General features: G+C 39.8%; 1 protein-coding gene across 2 annotated transcripts in view; it reads right to left on the minus strand.

The window, feature by feature from the left end:
• NDUFS4 (NADH:ubiquinone oxidoreductase subunit S4) overlaps positions 1-25,256 on the minus strand; it is a 45,758-nt gene extending 20,502 nt beyond the window's left edge. The window contains exons 1-2 of one of the 2 annotated variants that reach the window (XM_083355552.1): positions 25,100-25,256; positions 18,168-18,246 (exon numbers count right to left, since the gene is read on the minus strand). In XM_083355552.1, the coding sequence (XP_083211678.1) occupies positions 18,168-18,246; positions 25,100-25,221 (201 nt within the window). In that variant the 5' untranslated portion in view covers positions 25,222-25,256. Of the gene's footprint in view, positions 1-18,167; positions 18,247-18,827; positions 19,728-25,099 lie in introns of those variants that run through there. The other variant, XM_083355553.1, reaches the window with a different exon arrangement.
• Positions 25,257-26,743: the final 1,487 nt, after the last annotated feature.

Here is a 26,743-nt window from a genome sequence, read left to right on the forward strand (position 1 = left end):
TACAGCACTGCTGAAGGAAGATGAATATCAAATCTGATCAAGCAAAAGCAAAATCTTCTATTAAGGTTTTCTTCGTGACAATAAGGATAGTAAAATTTATTTTTCCACTCACTCTATAGATAGCCAACCAGTATCCTTGTTAAGGATACTGTAGATCTGATATTTCCTGAGAAGGAAGTAGGAGAAAAATCTGCAGGGTTGCTGTAAAGAATATTTGTTTTTTAAAAGTGTTTATATAGCCACCAACCTTATAACCAATTCTGGACAGCTCTCAATCAATATTCTCAGCATCTATAAAGAAAATTCACTCAGATCTGTTTGGTTTATCTTTTGGGTTTTGTTTATGTTTATGTTTATGTTTTATTTAATTTATATACCGCCCTTCTCCCTGGGGACTCAGGGCGGTTCACAGGGCATATAAATAAAAATACAATACTATACAAAAGTTAAAACAAAGATTAAATCAGTGCCCAATTAAAAAACAATAATACAATCTAAAATGACAATTTAAAACCCAACTCCCCCATCAGGCCAGACCGGCCAATTCAAACAAATGGGTCTTCAGACCACGACGGAAAGTTCGGAGGTCCGATGCCGTCCGGAGCTCCACCGGCAGTTGGTTCCACAAAGCCGGGGCACCCACAGAGAAGGCTCTCCCCCTGGGGGCCGCCAGTCGGCATTCCCTGACCGGAGGCACCCTGAGGAGGCCCTCTCTGTGGGAACGCACAGGGCGGAGGGGAGTTGAAGCCGGCAGCAGGTGGTCCCCGAGGTACCCCGGACCCATGCCATGTAGGGACTTAAAGATCATAACTAAGACCTTGAACCTCACCCGGAAGACAACTGGTAACCAATGCAGCTCGCGGAGCAAAGGTGTAACATGGGAGTACCGGGAAACTCCCAAGACAACTCTCGCGGCCGCATTCTGTACCAGTTGGAGCCTCCGAGTGGTCTTCAAGGGAAGCCCCATGTAGAGAGCATTACAGTAGTCAAGGCGAGAGGTCACGAGCGCATGAGTGACCGTGCACAGGGCATCCCGGTCCAGATAGGGCCGCAACTGGCGCACCAGGCGAACCTGGGCAAAAGCCCCCCTAGTCACGGCCACTACATGATCTTCTAGGGTAAGCCGTGAATCTAGGAGGACTCCCAAGTTGCGAGCCCTATCCACGGGGGGTAAGAGCTCACCCCCCATAGAAAGAGATGGAACATTTTGAATGTCCCGGGATGCCGGAATGCACAGCCACTCAGTCTTGTCAGGGTTGAGCTGAAGTCTGTTCCTCCCCATCCAGACCCGAACCGCCTCCAGGCAACGGGACATCACAGCGAGGGCATCACTGGGGTGGTTTGGGGTCGAAAAGAAAAGTTGGGTATCATCGGCATATTGATGATACCCAACTCCAAAACCACGAATGATCTCACCCAGCGGTTTCATGTAGATGTTGAACAGGAGAGGCGAGAGAACCGACCCCTGAGGAACTCCACAAACGAGAGACCTCGGGGTCGATCTCTGCCCCCCTGCCAACACCGACTGCGAACGTCCCAGGAGATAGGAGGAGAACCACCGAAGAACCGTGCCTCCCACTCCCAATCCCCTGAGACGCCGCAGCAAGATACCATGGTCGATGGTATCGAAAGCCGCCGAGAGGTCTAATAGGACTAGGACAGAGGAATATCCCCTGTCCCGAGCCCTCCAGAGATCATTCACCAGAGCGACCAATGCCGTCTCCGTGCTGTACCCGGGCCTGAAACCCGATTGGTAGGGGTCCAGATAATCCGCTTCATCCAGGACCAGAGGGAGCTGATGCGCCACCACACTCTCAACAACCTTCGCAAGAAAGCGAAGGTTGGAGACCGGACGAAAGTTGTTCAATACAGCTGGGTCCAAGGCAGGCTTCTTGAGGAGAGGTCTCACCACCGCCTCCTTCAAGACGGTGGGGAAATAACCCTCACTCAAAGAAGCAGATATAACCGCCAGGAGCCAGCTTCGTGTCCTCTCCCTAGCTGCATAAACCAGTTCTTTAGTTCTTTTCCAATTGCTTGATCATTGCCTTCAAAAGTTGCAAGTAATTGACCATAATTGAGCCCAACATTTCTGTTGCTAAGTGAAACATTTGTTAAATGAATTTTATCCCATTTTATGACTTCTTGTCAGTTAAGTGAATCACTGCAGTTCTTAAGTTAGTAACACGATTGTTAAATGAATCTGGCTTCCCCACTTCGCTTGTCAGAAGTTGCAAAAGGGGATTATAATGATCCTTTGCAGTGTTTCCTGCAGTAGACAAACATTTGCAAGATGTTACAAGAAAACTTTTGAAAATTTGTGGCAACCATCATAAATATGAGTCAGTTGCCAAGCATCTGAATTTCGATCACGTGACCAGGGGGATGCTGCAATGGTCCTAAGTATGAAAAATGGTCATGTCACTTTTTTCAGTGCCATTGTAACTTTGGTCACTAAATGAATTGTTGTAAGTCAAGGACTACTTGTATAAGAATGCAGATATGAGAATTTCAAAAAATTAATAACTACAAAAGGAAGTCCAGTTACTATTGAATATATTTAGTAAAATGAACTGTCACAAGTACAAATTTAGTTTCAAATGAATCAAGTCCAATTATTCCTTCATAAAATACACAGGTCTAAATAATTATCATAATTAAAACATATGAATAATATTACATCTCTATTCCTATTTAATAGGAAGACAATCTCAATAATATATACAAGCTTTATACTGCAGTAAACATGACAGATTCTGTTGAAATATTTTAATTTAATTTTAATTTTTTTAAAAAAATTCTCATTATCATCTAATCAAGCAAACAACCAGAAATTGATTCTGAAAATAACTCACAAGAACATCACAATCTTTTCAGATTGTGTTGATAGGCCTGCAGACATTTACAGATTCAACAGTAAGCTAGTTTACATGGTTTAAAGTTTGTGAGAAATTGTAATATCTTTTATGATTCTTCCCTTTGGTTAAATATGAAAATTTTTCTTAGCATATACATCAATGCAATAGGAGAATCTGATTCTTATTGTTAGTTACTACCATTGTTCTAAAATATTTTAAAATAAACATTATTTCAATGAATGATATTTAAGTGGGAGAAATGATACCAGATGGAAAAGTGACACAATAAAAGAACTCTGAAACAATTCTTTATCTTTATCTTTATTAGACTTATATACCGCCCTTCTCCCGTAGGACTCAGGGTGGTTCACAAGGTTTTTAAAATAACAATACAACAATTACAAAAATTAAGAACAGTTAAAATGATTACATTTAGACCTTGAATAAATATAAAACCCCAATTAAAATCCAATTAAAACCCCAATTAATACTCTCAGTCCAGGCCAGAAAGCTCAAAGAGCCAAGTCTTAAGGTCCCGGCGGAATGAGCGAAGGTCAGGGGGAGTCCTAAGATCTACGGGCAGCTGGTTCCAAAGGGAAGGCGCACCCACAGAGAAGGCCCTCCCCCTGGGTATTATCTGCCGGCAATCTTTTACTGGCGGTACCCTGAGAAGACCCTCCCTGTGGGAGCACACAGGACGAAGGGAGCTTGATGCCGGCAGCAGGTGTTCCCTCAGATATCCTGGACCCAAGCCATTTAGGGCTTTATAGGTCACCACCAGCACCTTGAATCTCACCCGGAGGGCAACCGGAAGCCAATGCAGCTCGCGGAGCAGAGGTGTTACATGGGAGTATCGGGAAACCCCCATCACAACCCGCGCGGCTGCATTCTGCACCAGCTGAAGCCTCCGAGTGGTCCTCAAGGGCAGCCCCATGTAGAGAGCGTTGCAGTAGTCCAATCAGGAAGTCACGAGTGCATGAGTGACTGTGCGCAGGGCATCTCGGTCCAGATACGGCCGCAACTGGCGCACCAGGCGAACCTGGGCAAAGGCCCCCCTGGTCACGGCTCCTATATGGTCTTCAAAACTGAGCCGCGAATCCAGGAGGATGCCCAAGTTGCGAGCCCTATCGATGGGGGGGGTAACACCTCAGCCCCCATCATTAAAGGTGGAATAGACTGGTTAACCCGAGATGCCGGTACGCACAGCCACTCAGTCTTGGCAGGATTGAGACGAAGCCTGTTTCTCCCCATCCAGACCCGGACTGCATCCATGCAACGGGACATCACTGCGAGAGCATCGCTGGGTTGGTTTGGGGTGCAGAAAAAAAGTTGGGTATCATCAGCGTACTGATGATATCCCACCCCAAAACCACGAATGATCTAGCCCAGCGGCTTCATATAGATGTTGAACAGGAGGGGAGAGAGAACCGACCCCTGAGGAACTCCACAAACGAGAGGCCTCGGGGCGGACCTCTGCCCTCCCGTCAACACCGACTGCGAGCAGCCCAGGAGATAGGAGAACCAGTGCAAAACATTGCCTCCCACTCCCAACCCCCTGAGACGCCGCAGTAGTATACCATGGTTGATGGTATCAAAAGCCGCTGAGAGATCTAATAGAACTAGGACAGAGGAACAACCCCTGTCCCGAGCCCACCAGAGATCATTCACCAGCGCGACCAATGCCGTCTCTGTGCTGTACCCGGGCCTGAAACCCGATTGGTACGGGTCCAGATAATCAGTTTCCTCCAGGAACAGAGGAAGCTGATGCGCCACCACACTCTCAACAACCTTCGACAAAAAGCGAAGGTTGGAGACCGGACGATAGTTGTTTAAAATCGCTGGGTCCAGGGCAGGCTTCTTGAGAAGAGGCCTCAACACCGCCTCCTTCAAAGCGGTGGGGAAGACACCCTCACTCAAAGAGGCAGATATTACTGCCTGGAACCAGCTCCGTGTCTCCTCCCGAGCCGCATAAATCAGCCAAGAGGGACACGGGTCCAATAAACAGGTGGTGGAACTCAGCCTCCCCATAATCCTGTCCACATCATCAGGGGAAACAAGATCGAACTGAGTCCAGATAACATGCTCAAGACCGTCCGATTCCTTCACATCAGACTCTGCCCAGTTAGAGTCCAAACCGGCCCGGATCTGAGTGATTTTGTCCGTCAGATGATGACTAAACTCCTCGGCCCGACCCTGCAAGGGCTCCTCCCTCACCTCCTGATTAAGGAGGGAGCGAGTCACCTTAAACAGGGCAGCCGGGTGATTATCTGTGGACGCAATGAGGGAAGCGAAGTAATTAGCCTTCGCCGTCCTCATCGCCGCAAGATAAGACCTTATAAAGGTTCTTAACTGCAATCGGTCAGATTCGGAACGGCTGGACCTCCAACTGCTCTCTAGACTCCATCTCCAATGCTTCATCTCCCAGAGCTCCACAGAAAACCATGGAGCCCAACAGGATCTGCGCCGGGTCAGGGGTCGCAAGGGTACAACACGGTTAAGTCCCTCAGTGGCCGCCCTTTCCCAGGCACCCACCAAGGCATGAACTGGGCTGTGAGTGAGGGCGATGGGTATAGACCCAAGCGCCATCTGGAACCGTTCTGGGTCCATTAGGTGCCTGGGGCGGAACCACCTGGTCGGTTCCACAGCCCAGCGGCAGGGGGGTGGCATAATGGAAGACCAGCCACAGGAGATGATGATCGGACCATGACAGGGGAACAATGACTGGCGAACCCCCTCCCAGATCATCCAACCACTGTCCAGACAGTAACACCAGGTCGAGAGTGTGACCCCTCCACATGAGTCGGGCCTTGAATTACCTGGGTCAGGTCCATGGCCATCATGGAAGCCATGAACTCCCGGGCTAACTCCAACGACCCTCCCAGGGAAGGCAGGTTGAAGTTACCCAGAACTATAAGCCTGGGGATCTCCACTGCCAACCCTGAGAGGGTGTCGAGCAGCCCGGGCAGGGCTGTTGCCACATAGCTGGGTACCAGGTATGTGAGCAACAAGCCCATCTAAGCCCGGGGGCCGCATCTCAGGAGGAGGGACTCACTCCGGTCAATCTGGACAATGGTGGTCTCCCGCAGACATAAAGTCTCCTGAATAACCACTGCCACCCCTCCACCCCTACCCTGAGCCCGTGGCCAGTGTAGCACATGGAAACCTGGGGGGCATAACTCAGAGAGACCCCTTCCTCCGAGCCCAACCAAGTTTCCGTAATGCATGCCAGATCCGCCTATTCCTCCTCGATCAAGTCACGAACGAGGGGAGCCTTATTACCAACGGATCTGGCATTAAGATAAACCAGCCTAATCTCAGGGACCTGATCACCCTCATCCCCGGGCAAAAGGGTGCTAACCGGAGGGTCGGAGCACGCCACCGCGCGAAGACAGTGGGGATGCGATCCCAGATGTTGATGTGGCCCTCCGTGCAACCACCTGCCGCCATTCCCTATCGTCGTGGGGATTTGAAACCCCACCCTAGCACACACAGAACCAGCAGCCTCCACCCCCAACCCCATCCTGCCGGGACCCCTAACAGGCCCAGACTGAGTACCGGTTAAAAATTCCCTCCCCACCCTACTATCCCTCCCCCTCCCTTACCCTTTAAAATACCCAGCTAAAAATGTATCAGGGGCCTCTTAATGCGTCTCCACCAGAGTCCCCTAGTTAAGCCCAGCCACCTCTCGGGGTCCCAACAATTGGGCCCGTCATCAAGGGAGATGATAGAAAGGGAGGCTGGTCGTATCCAGGAGGGAGAGACCCCCCTGAGGGCAATCAAGCCATGGAATAATAATGTCCGTATAAGCCATTGTCCACGAATGGAGGGTCAGATGTTATTAAGATGTTAAAATGTTAAATCCGGAACATGTCTTCATCCACCAATCCGGCTCTGCTCTCACCTGAGCCGGTCCAGACAAAGAGCCCATAACTGTCCTCTCACCACAGCCATGAGATTAAACTCACTATAAAAGATATGTATATCCTATTTTTTCTTAATTGATCTGTAAATCTCATGCTAGACAAAATTGCATTGTTTAAATATTTAGAAATCACATTTGTGTTCACACAGTATACACACACATACTACACCCACACACCTATATTTGTTTCTACATTCTCAATTTAAATTTTATTTGTTCTTTCTACCTTTGGTTACTCTTATGCACATACTGGCTTATCTTTTCTTTTAGTTTTGTATTTTTTTTAAAAAAACCAGCATTTTGTGTTTTTCTTAAAAAAAAAATAATCAGAATCCATCTTCCTCTAACTCCTAAATAGAGGATGTCATTATCAGGCATTGTTCTTCAAATGTAACCCTACTGTGAGAGGCTGCGATTGTCGATAACAGAAAGAGGCCCCTTTTGGGGATAGCAGTCTTGTGGGGGAATGTTTTTCCTAGATAGGATCTATCTGTATCAACTTTGAATTTTCTTTAATACCAGATAAAAACTACTCCTCTTCAGTATGGATTTTGAGGTCATGGCTTCTTAATTGTGTTTAATTTTACTGCTTAAACACCTTTAGTGATGTTATGCTTTATATTATAATCGAATCTTTACTGTTAATTTTTAATTTTATTAATATTTAATTTTCCCCATGTTATGGAGTATCACAGAATATTATTAATATAAATGGCAAAGTCAAACAAGAAAAGTAAAACAGATGCCTTGCAAAATACATATTTCAAACTGAACATTAAAGCCTACACATATATATTCAACATTAAACATTTAAAAGACCGCTGCGAACTGCCATCACACTACCGTCTGAGTTATTCTTTGATGTAAAGCAAACAAACTCATGAATTAAAAAAGACTCCTGTCTGCCCTTCAAAGAGAAATATTCTTTGACCCACTGCTCCAGACTAAAGCCTTGAAATATCTGCACAAGAACCTTCTACGAGAAAAATTCAGACAAAACAGACACTTGAGATTTTTTTAAAAAGGCTCAATCTAATTTGTTCCTATACCCCAGAAGAGATAGCAGTGCCAATGTGAAATTGAAAAAGCAAAATAAAACTCTGATCTTCTATTCACTTTGCAAACCAAATGCAAATATAGTATGCACAAAAAATGTCAGGTTAGTAATTCAAATTAATAGTCTTATCCTCTGAAAAATCTGTCAGATTAATTTTTGCAATGGAAAAGAATATGTGCATTTCTTATATCACCTTTTCAAATAAAATGTATCCTTTTAAACAATAAAACTATGTGTGTGTGTGTGTGTGTATGTATATATATATCTATATATATATATTTGAAGTGTGACAGTTACAGATATAGTCTGTCGTCTAGCAGAATACTCATTGCCTGCAGTCATTTTACAGAAAGCTCTGTATCACTAGCCAGTTAGCTGAGCTAGCTAACACTGCCACATGCTTAATCACAGTAATTACTTACAAAAGCAAGTGGCAGCAAGCACCGGAGGCTGAATTGAGATATGTTATTCTAATTAAAGAGGGAATTAATTGACAAGTAATGAATTGCAATGAATTAGCGATCTTTTTTTTAAAAAAGTGAATACCGGTATATTTATCTAGATATAAATATGCATGCATTGGTTTAGAGGATGGTTTTAATACCTGCATAATTATGTTTGTTTTTCTTTTCTTAATGTTACTTTGCAGTGTTTTCTGCAGTAGACAAACATTTGCAAGTTACAAGCAAGCTGTACTTACTGTAAAAAAAATGTACATGGTATCAAAAGGTAGTATTCTGATAACAGTAATAGCTTTAATATCTATTTTAAGAAAACTTTTGAAAATTTGTGGCAGACAAAAGACATGAGAAATAGCGTACTATTTCTACTAATAAAATGTTTGGTAAACATGCCTAAATAACCATGCCTAAATAACTATATGATAGGCGATATCATAGAAAAGATAGAAAGTAAAACAGCTACAAACAGCTACAACTAGTCCTCGCTTATTGTTCAGAAATTGTCTGAAGTTGTGATGGCGCTGAACAATTGTACTTACAACTGGTCCTCAAAGTTCCAGATGTTGCACCAGCCTGTCATTTGTGATTGTGATTTGAGTGCTTGGCAATAGACTTGCACTTATGAAGCTTGCAGCATCCAACAATTATATGATTGCCCTTTGTGACCTTTCCTGCTGGCTTCCCATAACCAAAGTCAATGGGGAAGCCAACAGGGAAGGTTGCAAGTTGTTTGGATAAGACTTCCCCTCCTGGCAAGCAGCCACCCCTGGGACTGAAAACACTTAACCGTGCCATTACAGCCACCTGGCAGCAGTCAGTTACCTGCCTGCCAACCTGATTGCAAACCACCTGGGACTTAAAACCTCTCGCCAGCTTCCCCTCTAATGTTATTTGTTGGAAGCTGCAGGAAGTTGTGAGAAGGTTCTCGCTTAATGACCCACAATTCTCACTTAACAATGGCAACTGAGACTGTTGGGACCATTGTTGCTACTGTTAAGTTAGGATTACCTATATTCCCAGAGCTTATTTGTAAATATATTGTTTCCACTTTTCTGTTTCCCTTCTGCAATTATTGCTAGAGCAGAGACAAAGCCAGTTTCTGGTCACACAATGATTCAGTCTTGATGGGATTCAACATGTCTTCCCCCCCCCCCCATCCCAAGCCTTAAAGCCTCCAGGCACCAGATCTTTTATTGCACCTGTTTCAAGTAAGTATATTGAGAGATCATGAGATGATATCTACCTCTAAACTGAAAGATGGCTTAGATTTTAGCGATGGACCTATTGGGTGATTAAAGATTGGAATAGGTGAGATCTATATTCAAAGCCTGAATTTTGTCTCATTATTAGCAGGGAATTATTCTTAGCATATAATGTCTTTTGTCCAAAATGACTGAACATCTTACAACTACTTTTGACCTAATTGGTTTCTTCTTTTTTTCAAAGATTCTTTTTTAAACAAACTCAACTAATCAGTACCATAGGACAGTCACCCTCACAATCTGTTACACAGTTTTTTTCTATGTAAAACACTGACTAAGACTAAGCAAGAACAGCAATATGGACGCTTTAGAAGACTAAAGCGTCCAAATGCTATCAAATAAATCAGTGTGTCTATGGAGATTCTCAGTCATCTAGATCATGGTTGTCCCAAAGGTGCTTTTTCAAAAGGCAACTGGATTTTCTTTTTCCTTAAAGATGTTTCACTTCTCATCCAAGAAGCTTCTGTAGTTCTGAAGAGAACTGAAGAAGCTTCTTGGATGAGAAGCAAAATGTCTTCTAGGAAAAACGAAGTCCAGTTGCCTTTTGAAAAAGCATCTTTGGGACAAATAAACCAGTAATTTTAATAATCTTGCAAAAAAAATGAATGTTGTTGGAGGAAACTTGAAATCAAGTAGCAGGAAACAAAGGTAGTCAATAGTTTTTGAAGATTAAAAGCTAGGCAAGCTCACAAATATGACAAACATTTACAAATATTCCAAGAATTGAGATAGAGAAATTGTCAAGAATAAGGATTTATTATTGTTAATTCCAGCTATTTGATTACATCTTTGAAATATATTTATAACTAATGTTTCTCAAACCACTTCCATTCCATATTGTTCTTCTTCAAATAATTTAATACTGATATTTCTTTGTTTTGTAACCGGATTTACAGATTCTTTTTCTGGCTGTCATGAAACAAGGAGGTATTCTGGATTATTCAAGATTAAATTACGGGGGACTTCTGGGTGGCGCTTCAGCGGCGAGGACGGTCAGATTCGACCACCGGCCCTTCGATCCCGTTGAAGTGGTGGAATAGCCGACGATCAGCTGTTCCACCGCTCGAAAACCCTTCTCCTCGGGCAAAGAGGGGAGGGGGAGCTTCCAGGTATGGGTAGAGCTCCCTTAGAGCCCCAGAACATTTGTTCTGGGGCATGAAGGGTGAGAGCCCCCCCCGAAGCCTGGAAATGCTCCGGACGAAGGACTCTTCTGCTTTAGCAGAACAAGATGCTGAATCCACTCCTGCCGGATCTGATGAACATCTTGAGTGACGGTAGCAGCAGAGCTGATGCAGGAGCAGTATAAATATCAAGTACAAAGCTTTAACTCTCAAACTCAAACTCTCTTCCTGCTCCAACGATCGTTTTGAAAGAAGGGGAAGATGGCGCCTGACTGATTTTTTTTTAACAAGAAGCGAAAGTGTTTTTTTTAAAGTAAAGTGACTGTTTGAACTGAGTAGGAATATGTAAAATGGACTTTTAAACCTTAAAAGAGCTAGTTATAATTTGGAGGTGCTAAAAAGTTATTTTCAAGATTTGGATATTTCACAGTTTAACTACAAAGTAATAAATGGACTGGAAAGTGAAAGTGTGTATTGAAAGTTATTAGTTGCAAAAATGGCTCCTAAACCGCATAGACCCGTTTTTAAAAGTGCGGAGGCATTGTTTGTTCAGCAATCTGGAACGCAGTCTTTGAAGTTACCTCCCGAAGCTGCTGCATCTGTATTGACTTTAAAAGATTTACAATATGCTCTAAACGATGCCTTAAAAATTCAGTCTGAAAAAATATTTGAGAAGGTGGCAGAATTTATTGGAAAGGAGAGCAAGAAAATAAGGGAGGATACTTTGATGGCACTTCAAGTGATTTCAGGCAGTGTTGAGAATCTGGATGAATGTGTGGAAGAAGTGAAACAAAATAATATGATGCTGGAGGCTAAAATGGGTGAAGTGGAGAATAAAATGGAAAAACTTGAAGATGAACTGATGATGATGCAATATAGAGATATGGAATTCACCTTGAGGATCAGAGGCTTAAAAGACAATCCGCAGGAGCATCTGGAAGAGACGTTGGTGGATGCCCTGGAACCTATTTTGGGGTTTCAACCTGAGTATTTATTTGGGAAGATAGATAAAGTATTTCGTGTTAATTCTTGGATTGCTAAACAAAGGAAACTGCCAAGGGATGTGGTTGTGTATTTTACAAAGAGAAGGATTAGAAATGAGATCATTCAAATCTCTTATAATAAAAGACTTAAAGTGGCCAATCAGGAGGTTTTGATTCTGAAAGATTCCTTCAAGAATTTTGAAAAAAAGGAAAGATTTTTTCTTTCTGACAGATGAATTAAAGAAACAACAGCTTCGGTTCAGGTGGGAGATACCATCGGGGATTGTGGTGAATTATTCTGGAGAAAGATATTGTCTTAATACAGTAGGGAAGGAACGTGATTTTTATTCTAATGTATTGAAAGCAGGCTTACCGTCATCCTCAGAAGTCAAAAAAGGAAAGGAAGAAGGAGAGCAACAGTTACAAGAAATAGTTTCGGAAACTGTGCAATCCTTGGTTTTATTTAAAGATCTTAAGATTCAAAGAATGACACGGGCTGCATTTAGATTTAAGGAATAATAATAATAATAATAATAATAATAATAATAATAATAATAATAATAATAATAGTAGAGATTAATGGAGGACTTTGATAGAAATAAGATTTAGAAATGGAACTTGTTAAAGATTGTAGGATAATCAAGATCTAATAATGGTGGATATTTGGGGATGGTATTTACAGTAGATCTTAAAAATTAGTATGTATGTATTTAAATTGTTAGTCTAAATGTTGAAGATGTGGTTGTGATGATGCAATGTATTATTATGTATGGTTGAACTGTAAAAGATTACAATTTTAAAAATTAAAGTAATTTAGTGGAATATGTAAGATCTTTAAGATATTGGAAGAAGCCTGATTTGTTTATTATAGAAGAATGGATTTTGAAAGTTTTGAATCAGATAGAAATGGTAGAATTTAGAATATGTGAAGAATATTTGTAATGGAGATATATTATGATGTTTAAGGAGAGTTAAAGCACATCTAGATTTAAAGTGTAATTATAGTTAGTATGTTTTAGATTAAGATTGTGAAAATAATACCCTGTATTCTGCTTTGGGAAGTCGGGGGGGCTGGGGGAGGTAGGGGTATTGGGTGGGTTAGGGTAGGGGGTAGGGGGGGATGGGGTTTATGTTCAAAAATGTATTTTAAAACTTTTTAATAAAAAAAATTTAAATTAGGCACAGAGAAACGTTGTAAAAAATTATGTAAGTAGATAAGAATCCAGGAACTTCTGATGCTCATTTTGTTAATACAAAAAAGCTAAGAAACTATTATGAAAGAATTGCAGCAGCTGTTCATTATCAAGTTTTATTTATAATAATTAATTGGGGGGGCGTTGTGTCTTTTTCTTTTTGCAATAAAGAGTTATTCTCTTTTAGATAAGAATTACAGTTTCTATCCCGCCACCTTTTTTTGGTAAAAGACAGATCTAGTATCAGGTTTAGGGACGCGGTGGCTCAGTGGGTTAGGACGCTGAGCTTGTCGATCAGAAGGTCAGCAGTTTGGCGGGTCGAATCACGAGTGCCGCGTAACAGAGTGAGCGCCTGTTACTCGTCCCAGCTTCTGCCAACCTAGCAGTTCGAAAGCACGTAAAAATGCAAGTAGAAAAATAGGGACCACTACGGTGGGAAGGTAACAGCGTTCCGTGTGCCTTTGGCATCTAGTCATGCCGGCCACATGACCACGGAGATGTCCTCGGACAAGCGCTGCCTCTTCGGCTTTGAAACGGAGATGAGCACCGGCCCCTAGAGTTGGAAACGACTAGCACGCATGTGCGGGGGAACCTTTACCTTTAGTATCAGGTTTACTGTGACAATTAACTTTTATTGGGAGACAGCCACAATTCTTAATTATACTGCTCAGATTCAACCCATTCAGAAGACATTCAGAAATTTCCTATTATGTGTGTGTGCACGGATGCGCATATGCACATTTATGTATTTATATTAGATTGAAATACATTAGAAAAAATGGAAAGAAAGAACACACATTCCATAAAACTGACCAGAATAGAAAAATATTAATAAATGTGGCAAAAATGCAAAACTTGAACTTTTTATGAAAATACAAGAATTATGTTGAAATAAAACAATAGAAAAAACAATAATTTAAAAGTCATTTGAAAATAAAGTGTACATATAACCAAAGTTGCACTGTGTCATTCACCAATTGACTTAACAAAGACTATATTTTTTTCTTCATTTTATTTCGGTAAATCTTTGTCAGAGGCAAAGAAGAAAAGACACTTTTGTCAATGACACAACCTTCAATTTAAATACAAAGCTTTGGTCATAAGGTTATTATAATCCTTCCACTGCCTGTGTCCAAGGTACAGCTGTCCTCAACTATGCTTTGAACTGGTACTAGCTACAAAAATATAACTGGATGGACATACAACAGTAAAGCAAATCATCAGTAGCTAAAAAGGGAAAACAAACAGAACTCTTCAGAACACAAATTAAACAACAACATTATTCTTGGCTACACAAGGTATTCTTGAGTAGTGTTATTCAGCATAGGGATGAGCAGCGAGCAAATAGCATTACAACCAAATAGCATTACAGCATATGTAGTTGGATTGAACTGGACTGTCCATTTGAGATAAATCCTCAGTAAGTAATATGAGTGACTAGGCTTGTACCACTGGAAGTAAAGTAGTAGTTCAAAAGTCTGCGGCCTGTTTCATATGTAGACTGTTAGGTATCAACAAATGGAATCTATTTGTTTCCTATCCATATGTCTACATTTCTGAAATTCTGCTACTTCCCCTCAACATATCTGATGGCACAGCACAAATGAATTTGCATATTGTAATGTTTCCATGGCTATTTAAGGAATAAAATGACTCCAAGAATTTCATTAACATTTTTGATTTGTCCCATACTGGTGATGAAGAGGTGGAGCGTTCATTTATTTTACAAGATTTCTAAAATTCTCTAATAAAAGCCATATGCAAAAGCCATAATGTAGAATTCAAGAAGAAGAATGTTTCTGAATATGTTGATTTTGAATCCCAGAAGAAAATAAAGCCCAAAATCCTAAGTCATAAAAGCCCATTCCAATTTACTTGTTCTTTTCACTTTATAAGCTTAACTTATGTTAATTTAGTTTATGTTATCCTTGCCTTTGACAAGATTATCAGTTTAATTTTTTACCAGGAAATCCACAACCATTAAACTTAAAATAATGAACATATTTTATTACATTATCATATGTCACTAAGTTCCAGAACATTTACTGAAGTCTACAAAAATTCTCCAAACAAAAGTCATGATGAACCTTCTTTTGGGGCCTCTAAGCATAACCAACCCAAGATAAAGACAAATATTTCAACTGACAGTATTCATTCATCTGCAGGCTCTGAGGTCAAGCAGATCAAAGAAGCAAACAAGGATCAGAGAAATGCTTTCAGGACCCCCACAGAAAGAGAGACCATGAAAAATAGTCTTGCATTGCTGGTCCTCACTATCACTAATGGATGGACAAACCATTGATTAGAAGAGAATAAAATCTGCCTTCTTCATTCTATGAATAAAACCTGAACTGAATTTAAAGTCACCCTCTAAGTTAACTTGAGCTGAGTTAGTTTAGCAAAGGTAGCCTAGACTGGACTGAGACTAGATTACACAGATGGTATAAAAGTTCTAGTTATCTATTATGTAGTATTATAATGCCCTTCCTTTTATACATAAAGTCACACATTGTTGTGATTAACTGGTCAAATCTACATCAGAATATTTTCTGACTGAAGTCCATAATTTTAGAAGATATTTCCCCTCTTTTTTCCTTATGGAAAAGTAGAGTATTAGGGCAACTAGCATATTAGGAATTCCACTTTCAGTATTCTAGGAGGATTTATCTGATACAATAATTTACAATCATTTATGATGAAAACTTTCCATTAATAATTAGACACTAATATTAATAATAATCTACTATTAACATGTTATTTTAGCACCAAGCTGAATAAAGACACCTAATTCTATGTTTCTGGTTTTAAATGAAAAAATAATGAAATGCTACCAATAAATTCAAAATTTGAGCTGGATTAACAGACATAATGACATGGTGACTCAGGCCAAAGACAGTTGAAGGCAGAAATGGTTGAAGAAAAACCATATGTAACACACAAGGAGAAACATAATTTATATAACAGCGTTGGAACTACTTTTGTTTCATATGTGAGACAGTAAATCATTTTAAGCTTCACTGAGGGAGATCACCACTGAAATCTCACTTCAGCAACAGAGAAACCCTGTTAGAGAAACACCTCTAACTCTAAAATCAGTTAAGATCAAATAGCTTTCAGCTCTTTAGGCCACACTCCAGATCTCTAGAACTCCAACTGATGCTTTAGATGTAGCTTGCTGTAAAGTAGTAGGAAATGCTACTACTTAGGTAGGATGGAACTATATTTTAGAACTCTTCCACTTTACCTTCCTAGACATACACACATACACACAGAGAGACACACACAGACACACACAGACACACACACACACACACAGAGAGAGAGAGAGAGAGAGAGAGACAGACAGACACAGACACAGAGACAGAGATGCAATCTGTGGATTAGCAAGTTATTAGAATGCTTTTTAAAGTACTCCAACTTAAAATGTCTATAGAGATTCTCAATCATCCAGGTCATGGATGTCCCAAAAGTGCTTTTACAAAAGGCAGCTGGACTTTCTTGGTTTTTTTTCCCTTGAAAATGTTTTGCTTCTCATCCAAGAAGCTTTTTCAGTTTCTGGACCTTTGGTCTAACTTAAAAGATATACAAAATTTAATAGCAAAATAATTTTCTACTAGATATAGAATTCTGTTCATTTAAGTTGAATGAAAACATCCAACAGAAAGTATCATATAAAATGGAGTCAGTTCCACATTTTGATTCCCAATCTAGCAGTTATTACAAAAATGTTGCCTCACTTACTAATTCTAAGAATTACTACTATACAGAGGAAAATAGGAAAAATAGTAGTTACAGCTAGTAAATAATTCAATTAAAGTTGTATAATACATTGGCTTCAACTTGAAAATTTGAGACCGCAACTGACAAAATATTTGAAAAAAACCAAACAAAATGCAACTGAAGTATATATTACTAAAGAGAAATGTCATATACTCAATTAAACTGTCACCTCTTTTTTTATTTAAGGACCAAAAATGAATAGTGAAAATTTCTCTAGAATACATCAGTTATAACAGCGATAAATTCAAACAATAAAACAAACTTCCCTTGATGTTACATGTTTTCCTTACTTTTTTGCATCCCAATCCAGCCAATAAGATGAAAAAATAAGAACACTTTCTTCTGCTTTAAACTTTAAATTTATGGAATAGCAGTTGCAAATCATCACCACCATCAATAAAAATGATGGTGATGATTATGAACTGAGCTTGCATTGTTTCAAAATAGTAGTCTATTGTGACAAAATCATCCCTGCTTAGAGCTCCAGCAATACATTATTATAAGCTTTTAAAACTCATTTTTTAAGTGTGACTTTATACAGATCAATTCTAAGTGTGTTTTGTATTTGATTTAATAAGAGATTTGTTACTGCTTTTCACCTCCAAAAATAAAACACAATAATGTCAATGGAGATTATTATGTAAGCCATGATATATTAAGTCCCTTGAATACTTTACAAAAAAAATCTGATTAATGAATAATATAAGTATAAATATTACAGCATCACTGTTTTGGTAATAGGCCACACATTGTAATATATTGGAACTTAAAAACTGCCAAAATTATGAACTGGTAATGATTAGCAAAAGAATGCTATACAGTTGTTTCTAATTGTGATCTTTCATGCACACTTTGGACAGAATATATGAGCAGATTTTACAATTTATAAGGTGCATTTTTATTACATTTTTTAGAAAAAGGGTCAATTAACAATTTTAATATTATTGAATCATGTATGACTTTGTTACTTCATTCAGAAAAGTATTTCAAAATGGTACATTGTATATTAAAACACTGCTTCCTAAACATAATGTAGGTATAGTGATACGTCAGTACTTGACTGCTTTGAAATTCATCAAATTTAGTATTCGACACATTTTGACATGAAAATTTTGTCCTGATACTCATTTGTTACTCAACAAGCAAAGTAGAATTTGTCAGTGTCAGTTGCCATATGATTAATATATTATTTCTTATGGGGAAAAATTGTTTGTTACTCATCTTTTTTGGTACTTATTGTGCTTCCCATCATTCCCAGAATAATGAATACTCAGGTACCACAGTAGTCATAATACATAATTTCATAATACATGATTAAATATATGGAGTTCATTTATTAAGCTTCTATGCATCCCCATGACTTTTTTTTTACTTTGAACGCCTTTTGATAAGTTACCATAGTATGTATTTTACTTGAAGAACTTTGATATCTGGCAATTGAACTTACATTATTTCTAAAGTACAGTATACAATTCGTAGTACCTGATACACAGAAACATCTTCAAGGGAGCATATACATCAGAAAAGCCTTACCAATTTTTGATCAACTGGGATAAGTTGTGTATCTTGGGTTTGATCCTGTGCCAGCGGCCATGTGGAAGTCTTCAAAGGCCTGCAGTGCAAGATTTAAAGTGAAAAATGATTTGTCCAATGAAAAAATATAGACATACAAATATAATAATGATTTCCAAAGCACTGGTGCACAGTTCAGCTGAAGTCTTAGTTGTAGCTTGGAATGAGCAAATGATGACAGCCTTAAATTGGATCGCAACCTAGGTGACCATGAATTCTATAATGTACTCTGGACACAAGAGATGTCAAAGAACAGTGTTTCTCAACCTTTTTTCCACCTGTGAACCCCTTCCATCCTTTTTTCCTGTCCTCCCCCCCCCCGTCCAGGACCCATCACTAGATATGGACATAAGGTGGTAACTGGTGTGTTTTCTGATGTCTGTAAGGCAGCATTTGCTTCCCTGTAGCACTCTTAATACATGTCCTGACCTCTTGTTACATGTTTTTCACCTGTGGCCTTTTTCAAATGTCCTAGCGCTCCAAAGAGGCCATATGATTCCCAGTTGAGGATTGGTGACTGAAGCAGTATTGAAGCAAGATGAAGAACGAATCCTACTGGGCACAGATAAATGTCTACATTAGGAATAATTTTGGGTAATAAAAGTAGTGAAATGGACTTACTTCTCTGCTCTTATAAACATGAAGGTAGCTGTCTATCTCCTTATTTCAGATGATCAGATCCCTTTTGGGTACAAGGAAGCCTAGGGACTTCTTACTGGATCACTGTGTGGGCTAATCTGTTAGATAAAATTATTCAGATTCACTCTGAGTTGAATTCTGGCTGGTTCTATAGAAGTGACTGATGTATGATTTTGTTCCATTATCTGGGACATGTTCCAGTTTGTTACTCCTGAAGAAATGGACAGAGTCCTTGATATTATGATCTCCGCCACCTGAGTTCTGGATCCATGTCCCTCCTGGTCAAGGACTCCTGAACAATGGCATGCAGTTGGTTCCAAATGGCAGTTAATACCTCATTATGAGAGGTGGCTCCACTTGTCTTGAAGTAGACAGTGGTCCACCCCTCCTTAAGAAACGAAATGTGTTTGATAACTGTCACTCAATCTCTTAGCAACTTCCTTTTTTAAATAAAACTGATTAGTGGTAGATGCTCAGTTCAACAGGCCTTGGAGGAACAGGTTATCTAGTTCAGCCAGGGTTTAGGCCGGGTCATAGTACCGTAACAGCACTGGCCACATTTGCAGATGATTGTTTACGGAGATTCTCAATCAATTTGGTCATGGTTATCCCAAAGGTGTTTTTCAAAAGGCAACTGGATTTTCTTCATTTTTCCTTGAAAATGTTTCATTTTTCATCCAAGACACCACTACCCAGTTGCCTTTATAGAAGGGAGGGTACCTTCTGAGATGTTTGCCATGTACACATATCTTCTGCAGGCTAAACTCCACCACCTGTCTCCCAATGCCATTGTCCTGTTCCATTACAATTCTCTCTCCATCTCAATTTAACATCTACTAGTAGGCAAGGTCATTTATTGGCACAGTAAAAGACATCATCAAAATTATTATCAGACACCCAGCTGTACATTTTTAATCCAAGGAACTCTGTTGAGATGTTTAATCCCATGTCTGGAGTCTTTCAGGACCTAAAAAGGGACAAGCAGACTGTGACTCTCAACCCTAGCAGGTGGTAGTAATCTTCAGGTCCCCTGAATCTGGAGATTTTTCATTTCAACATTTCATGGGATAGCACTGAGAGAGAGTTGGATTTGAAAGTCCTCCTGGCTTTTACTTGAAGAGGTGGCAACAAGGAAGCAATTCATTTTGTATGCAAATTGCCCCATTTGTGAACTGGGAGGTCCTGCCCACAATTATTCATACCCTAGGGCAGGGGTGTCAAACTGGTGGCCCAGGGGCCAGATGTGTCACATGCAGGCCACACCCACCCTGGTTCTGCAAAGGCAAAAAATGTTGCAATACATCACGATACGTCACATGACGCGATCGAGTTTGACACCCATGCCCTAGGGACTTTCCAATTGGATTACTGTAATGCACTCTCCATGGAGTTGTCCTTTACAATCACTCAGATGTTTTGGTTTAAATGATAATTTGCATGTTTTAGGGGTGTTCGGAGTCAGACCTTGGCAGCATATTGGTTGTTGTTATTTATTTAAATTGTTGCCAACTGCCTGCAGTCACTCACTCATATAAGTCTTTAAAATTAATTAAATAAATAACTGAAATCTGTATATTAAATGGCTTACCTGTATGAGATTGGCTCTTTCTACTGCAAAGGAAATCTTGCCCAACTCAGAGCAATTAAAAACAACAACATAACCTGATCTTATTATCCAGTGGAAATCCAGTCAAAGCTAGTACTATAAAAATCCCTTGGCAGTTAGTGACATTCTGTGAGGCTCTGTGTGGTAATAAAACTCCCTCATCAAACTGGACTCTTTGTGAGCTACATGGAGATAGTGATGCAGTTTTCTTGGTAAGGATATGGAAGTGATTTGTCTTTTTATGGGGATTTTTTAAAAAAAAAACTTCCCAGTCTAGCCTACAGCCTTCAGGTTAGCCAAGAATACCTCCTCTAAGTAATAATCAGGATTGCCCTGCATAGCTTCCTGTACCTACATATATATAAAAAAGCATTGTAATGAAGAAAACAAAAACATTTCTGACAGATATTTCAGTAAATGGGAAATGTAGCAGAACATGGTAGCAGGTGTTAAGGCATTGGTTGTAATCAACTTTATAATGACTGGATTCTGTAATTTGTACTAAGGTAGGTGTTGAGATAAGAAATATTTGCAGAATGCAGCAGTTGTCCTGAAAGTGCAAGACATCTCTAGGGAGCATGTATTCAACATACCTTTTCACTCTGACCTGTTTAATCTTTACTGAACATCCAAGGCTTCACTATTATTCCTGACCATTATTTCATGGTGACATGAAAAAAAAGTTGACAACATCTAGTTCTTGATGTTAGTTTTAACCCTAACCTAGTTTTCCTAAAGATATGTTAGGAAATGAGATGTACATTGTCCAGAATCGTCACAGAAGTTCGACAGTCATATAAAACTTCTAAATAAATTAAGAAACACATTTAAAATTGCTTTAATATTCTGAATAATAAGCAGATTATATTTTTCAGTAATTACTGCTTGGAATCTTACTCACTGGAATTCTGGAGAAATGGTGACAGTTTCAGCTGAAGTTGATGCAAAATTACTAACATTACTAAGGCAACTGTTTAATAAAATCTCAAACATTATTTCAGAGAAGACCATAATGTAAAACATATAAACATATCACAGAAAGTGAATCATATTTTCAGATTTCTATTAGCACTGCTGAAATCGGGTCTATGAGAGCTAAAACAGAGCCATTTTAAATTAGAAGAAAAGAATTTCTTGATTATTCTATTTTAAATGGAAAAATGTATTTTCCATGGCTCTCTCCAAAAGTCCTATCAAACATATAGACACACACTAGCACTTAAAATTAACCCTGGCTCAAATCTCAAACAGTGGATTTTCAGTGCCAAATTACACTTACTGAAATTACAGAACTGTTTTAAAACCTATCCCATCTAGATTGCAGGAGGTTAATCTAGAAGTTTCTAAAGCATGCAGAATTGACACCAAAATTCTCTTTTCTAGCCATAGCAGATAAAAGCCATCATCTATATCACCATCACCTACACAACACTGAAAAGAGCAAAAACCACAAATCTACTGAAGTGGAACACAAACGATCCATACCAGAAGAGATTTTTTTTTAAATAGGGAGTTTTTTTTTAAAATAGGATATTTTCAAAGAACATGGATAACTGCTCTGAAAATCAATTTCTGGTATATCTCTCTTCTATCTCCACCATTTTTTAATTTCACAGTAAGGCATTATCAACTCTATTTATCAGATCAAAAGTGTTTTGTGGTATCAAATATTTAAATTTTGGGTTAAATAATTACCAGGAAGATTCAGTTTAATGATTTAAACAGTAATAATCATATTTAGCGACCGTATAACATCAAGACGTATTTTTCAGTATTCTGGAAAAGATGTAGACTTTTTAGAGGGCATATTATCATATATAGTAATCATTCATAGAATGCTTTCAAATTATTTATCAAAAGCTGGAATAATCAAACAGATTCGTAATAGTGAATAATTAACATATCCCACTTTAAAGTTAACTTACCAATATTGCATTTTATACAAATGATCAGACTCCCTAAACTTCCTTTTCAAATACATGAAAGATTAAGAGGATAATATCTATGCAAATTACTATGATTAGTATAAACTATATAAGTATTTTGAAGTGAAGAATTCCTCTACTCATTAGCTACACTGATGGCATCTTGTTCCTTTCCTATGTGCAAAAGCAAAACCAAAACAAAATATTAGTTCAGGCCACCCTCCCATTCATACATCTGTCTTAAGAGCCATGGTGACGTAGTGGTTAGAATGCAGTATGGCAGACTACTTCTGCTGACTCCTGACTACCAGCAATTCTGCAGTTTGAGTCTGACCTGCACAAGGCTGACTTAGCCTTCCATCCTTCGAGGTCGGTAAAAGGAGGACCCAGATTGTTGGGGGCAATATTTTATTTAATTTTTATTTTAATCCCATTTATATCCTGCCCTTCTCCGAAGTATGCTGACTCTGTAAGCCACTTAGAGAGGGCTGTAAAGCACCATGAAACGGTATATAAATTTAAATAATATTGCTATTAACACTTTGCTATACAACTCAATTCCTTGTGATTGCACAGTTGTATCCATAAAAGTTTGTTATAATAAGACAAAAGTAGTTTCTTTTTCCAGAATATTTTCTTTATTTCTCAATCTAGCCTACAACAATAGTATCTGGTGGAGTCTGCCATCCAAACACCAACCAAACCTAATCTGACAGTTTCTCAATTTGGATAAAGTAATTTACATGTTGCCTCCTGCTGAAAGGTTTTTTTCTCTTCTACAGTTAAAAAAAAATGTGAAGTGTTTTGAAGATAATTGGATTAAAAACATGGACTTGAAAAATAGTCATACTTTAAAATAGGTAACACAAGGACTTAACCCTCTCTTTTTTCATTCTCTCACACACATATGCCAAACATTGTCTACATTTGCCTTTTAAGACATTAACTTCAAAAATATGCAGATGCTGCTTTTCTGAGATGTAAATGAATACAATAAAATAAAGCTAATGTGAACATTGGCTGTCAAAGGTGAAGAACATACATGGTCTCAGATATCAAAGTCAATTAGTACAGAAAGTTCACCTGTCTTTTGTAATTGAACTCATGACCCCTCAAGTACTAAATACATTATTAAGAAAACACACAATTAAAAGGCATTCAATTGGGTATTACAAACAACTCCAACTCCATAAAATTTAAGTCTTTCAAAGGAATAGATGGCTATAAACTGTCATAAATTCTTCAACATTGTTTTTAATGGTTTTACATTTCTGAAAACTTTCACTGTTTAAGAAAAATAGTTTTACATTCTGGGTAGAGGAAATTTTATTGCTTATTGTGCCTTTTTATATTGAAATAAAAAGATCATGAGAGTCAGTTTGATGTAATGTTTAAAATATTAGACTAAAAATTGGGAGACTGTAAGTAGTTCCACCCTTAAACACAAAGCTAGCTGGGTAACCTTGGGCCAGTCAATTTCTTTCAGCCTTAAGAAGGATTCAGTGGCAAACCACTTCTGAAAAACCTTGCCAGGGAAAATGCAGGAACTTGTCTAGAGGCCTCAGAGAGAATTGGAAAGATTGAATAGGAAAAAAACCATGAACAATATTGTTCTAGAGAAGAAAAGCAATGGTCTATCATATAATAGCATCAGAAACATAAAACTTCTGTCTACTCAAAAACTCATTTCTAAATACCCAAACCTTTGCAGTACACTGGCCATAAATAACAGACAAGCTATTTATGTGGAATAATTTTGCTTTCTAGCAAAAATATGCAATTTAACACTGAGAAGAAAATCTATACTTTCTGAAAAAAAATCTAAATCCATCTAAAGAGAGGCCTGCTGTCTCAGAAACATGACCATGCTAAAAATTCTTTATACCACTTCTATGTTTTGAAATTTTGAGAGTATTTCAGTAGATGAAACTGTTAACTAGAAAGAATAAATTTTATTAATTTTTTTACGCCACCCATCTCCTCTACAAAGTGACTGAGTGGATAATTATTATTTCCAGAGAGTGGTCACTTTTTCAAAACCCTGGAATCTAAAAAAAGAAATGGATCTGAGAATATGGGAAGCTTTAAAAAGGATACATATCAATTAACCGGATCACGTTCTAGAAACATAACCTCTATCACAGACACGAAGGGAAAACGTATGATTTTCATTCTTTTCTCCATATATACAGACAATCAGGAAAGGTAGCATTATCAGAACGACTGCTGCGGTGAAAGAGCCATCCTGTTTGGACTGATAACGACCCAGCCCGGCAGCTTTCCTTGCTTGGCTTTCAAGCTTCCTTGTTTCAGCCTGCAAACACGCAAAACCGATCAACACGCAAAACGTTTCACGCACGTCTGAGTAGTTCTACTCAGGAGCATTCCCCGCTTAGTTTTTCTTCTCAGATGCCGCAGGGTCCGCTTCGTTTTGACTGACTGCCTTCCGCTACCAGCCCTCTTTCCCCCCCCCCCAGGCTCAGAGATGGCAGAGGCGGGATAAAGTCCGCCTCGCCGGGGTCTCCTCGGGGGGATTCCAAACAGGGAGCGCAGCTATTACAGCCAGAGAGGCGAAGCACCCCAAGGCCTCCGGCTGCCGGTGTGACCTGGAGGCTAAACGCCCTCACCTCCTTCCATGTTCGCGGGACAAGAGATGGGCAGGAAAAGATGCGATGGGGGGATCCGCCCACCCAAGGAGCCACCCGTCCCTTCTATATAGATACCTGGCCCCAATGCCGAGGACAGCTTCGCTCCTTTTTCCTCCGCCTCCCCCGCGCAGCAAGTGTCTCGCCGCAGCCCTTGTCATTGAGACTTCCCGCAGCAGCAGCACCGCCGTCGCCGCCATGACGGTGTGAACAGCTGCTTCCGGGACGGAGTGCCGCTAGGGACAAACTACCTCCGTCCTCGTCAGGAAGGCGAAGCGAGGCCACTGAGTCGCCGGCGCTGGCCGAGCAGCAGAGGAAGGCGGGTTGGAGAGCGGATACGGCCAATGCAAAAATAAAGGGCGGGATGGTGGCGGGCAGGGCGATGTGTGAGGAGAATGCTTCGGGGGGGGGGGGGTATATACCTAGGTTAGTCCCTTTTGAGCGTGGGGTGGAAGGCGAAGCTTTAGGAAGTGATTCTAGAAGTCGGGGAATTAAATACACCCACGAATGATTGACTCTTTCAGCCTCCTGAAAAGAAACAAGTTTGTTTTAGGCGTTCTGTGTGTTTTTGGTGCAAGAAAATTTTCCCTGTTTTGTCGGTTTACGGAGGAATAAACGTTTGCATTTTATGGGACCTCTTCCACGGAAGGCGCGTATAGAATTGCAGCTAGGGTGGATACATAGGTACCTCAATTATTTTTGAAGGAAATGCATCAGTAAAATACCGTTTGGCATAAACCGTGCATACTGTCTATCACGAACTAGTGAAGCATATTACTAGGACTATGTTCAGAAATGTATATGTAAATGTAAAGAGGGAAAACTGACTTTGCTGTGCCTGATTTGCTGCTTGCAGGAAACTTTATCCATGTTTCCTTATGTTTGGATTTGATTGTGCTGCACTTCCGCATGTGCTTATTTTAATTGCATCCATATTTCATTAAATAATTTTGCTGGGTGGTGTCTGAATGGTGGGGTCAGAAGAAAAGATAGGTTTAAGGCTAGTCCGTCTAACTATCTGAGTTCAACTTGTTTTTAGACCGGGATCTTGAAGAAATTGAGATGTCATGTTGTGATCCTTCAACTGAGAAGCACTTAACATTTTTGCACTCTAAGTACCACTCAGTACTTTATAGCTGCTTCCTGATTCAGCAAATAAATAAAAATTTCAGATATGTTTTTTGGATAATCCATGATTAGGTAAATAATGAGTATGAATGAGATTTGACTTGGGGGTAGCAAAATGTTTTTTTGTTAGTTGCGAAGTCGTGTCCGACCCATCGGACCTCATGGACAATGTTCCTCCAGGTCTCCCTGTCCTCTACCATCTTCTGGAGTCCATTTAAGCTCACGCCTACTGCTTCAGTGACTCCATCCAGCCACCTCATTCTCTGTTGTCCCCTTCTTCTATTTGCCCTGAATCTTTCCCAGCATTAGGCTCTTCTCCAGTGAGTCCTTCCTTCTCATTAGGTGGCCAAAGTATTTGAGTTTCAACTTCAGGATCTGGCCTTCTAAAGAGCAGTCAGGGTTGATCTCTAGGACTGATTGGTTTGAACGCCTTGCAATCCAAGGGACTCAGAGGAGTCTTCTCCAGCACCATAGTTCAAAGGCCTCAATTCTTTGGCGCTCAGCCTTTCTTATGGTCCAACTTTCACAGCCATATGTTGCAACTGGGAAAACCATGGCCTTGACTATATGCACTTTGAACTATGGCAGGGTGAT

Source organism: Vipera ursinii (assembly GCF_947247035.1).
Source record: "Vipera ursinii genome assembly, chromosome: 2".
Taxonomy (NCBI): Eukaryota; Metazoa; Chordata; class Lepidosauria; order Squamata; family Viperidae; genus Vipera; species Vipera ursinii.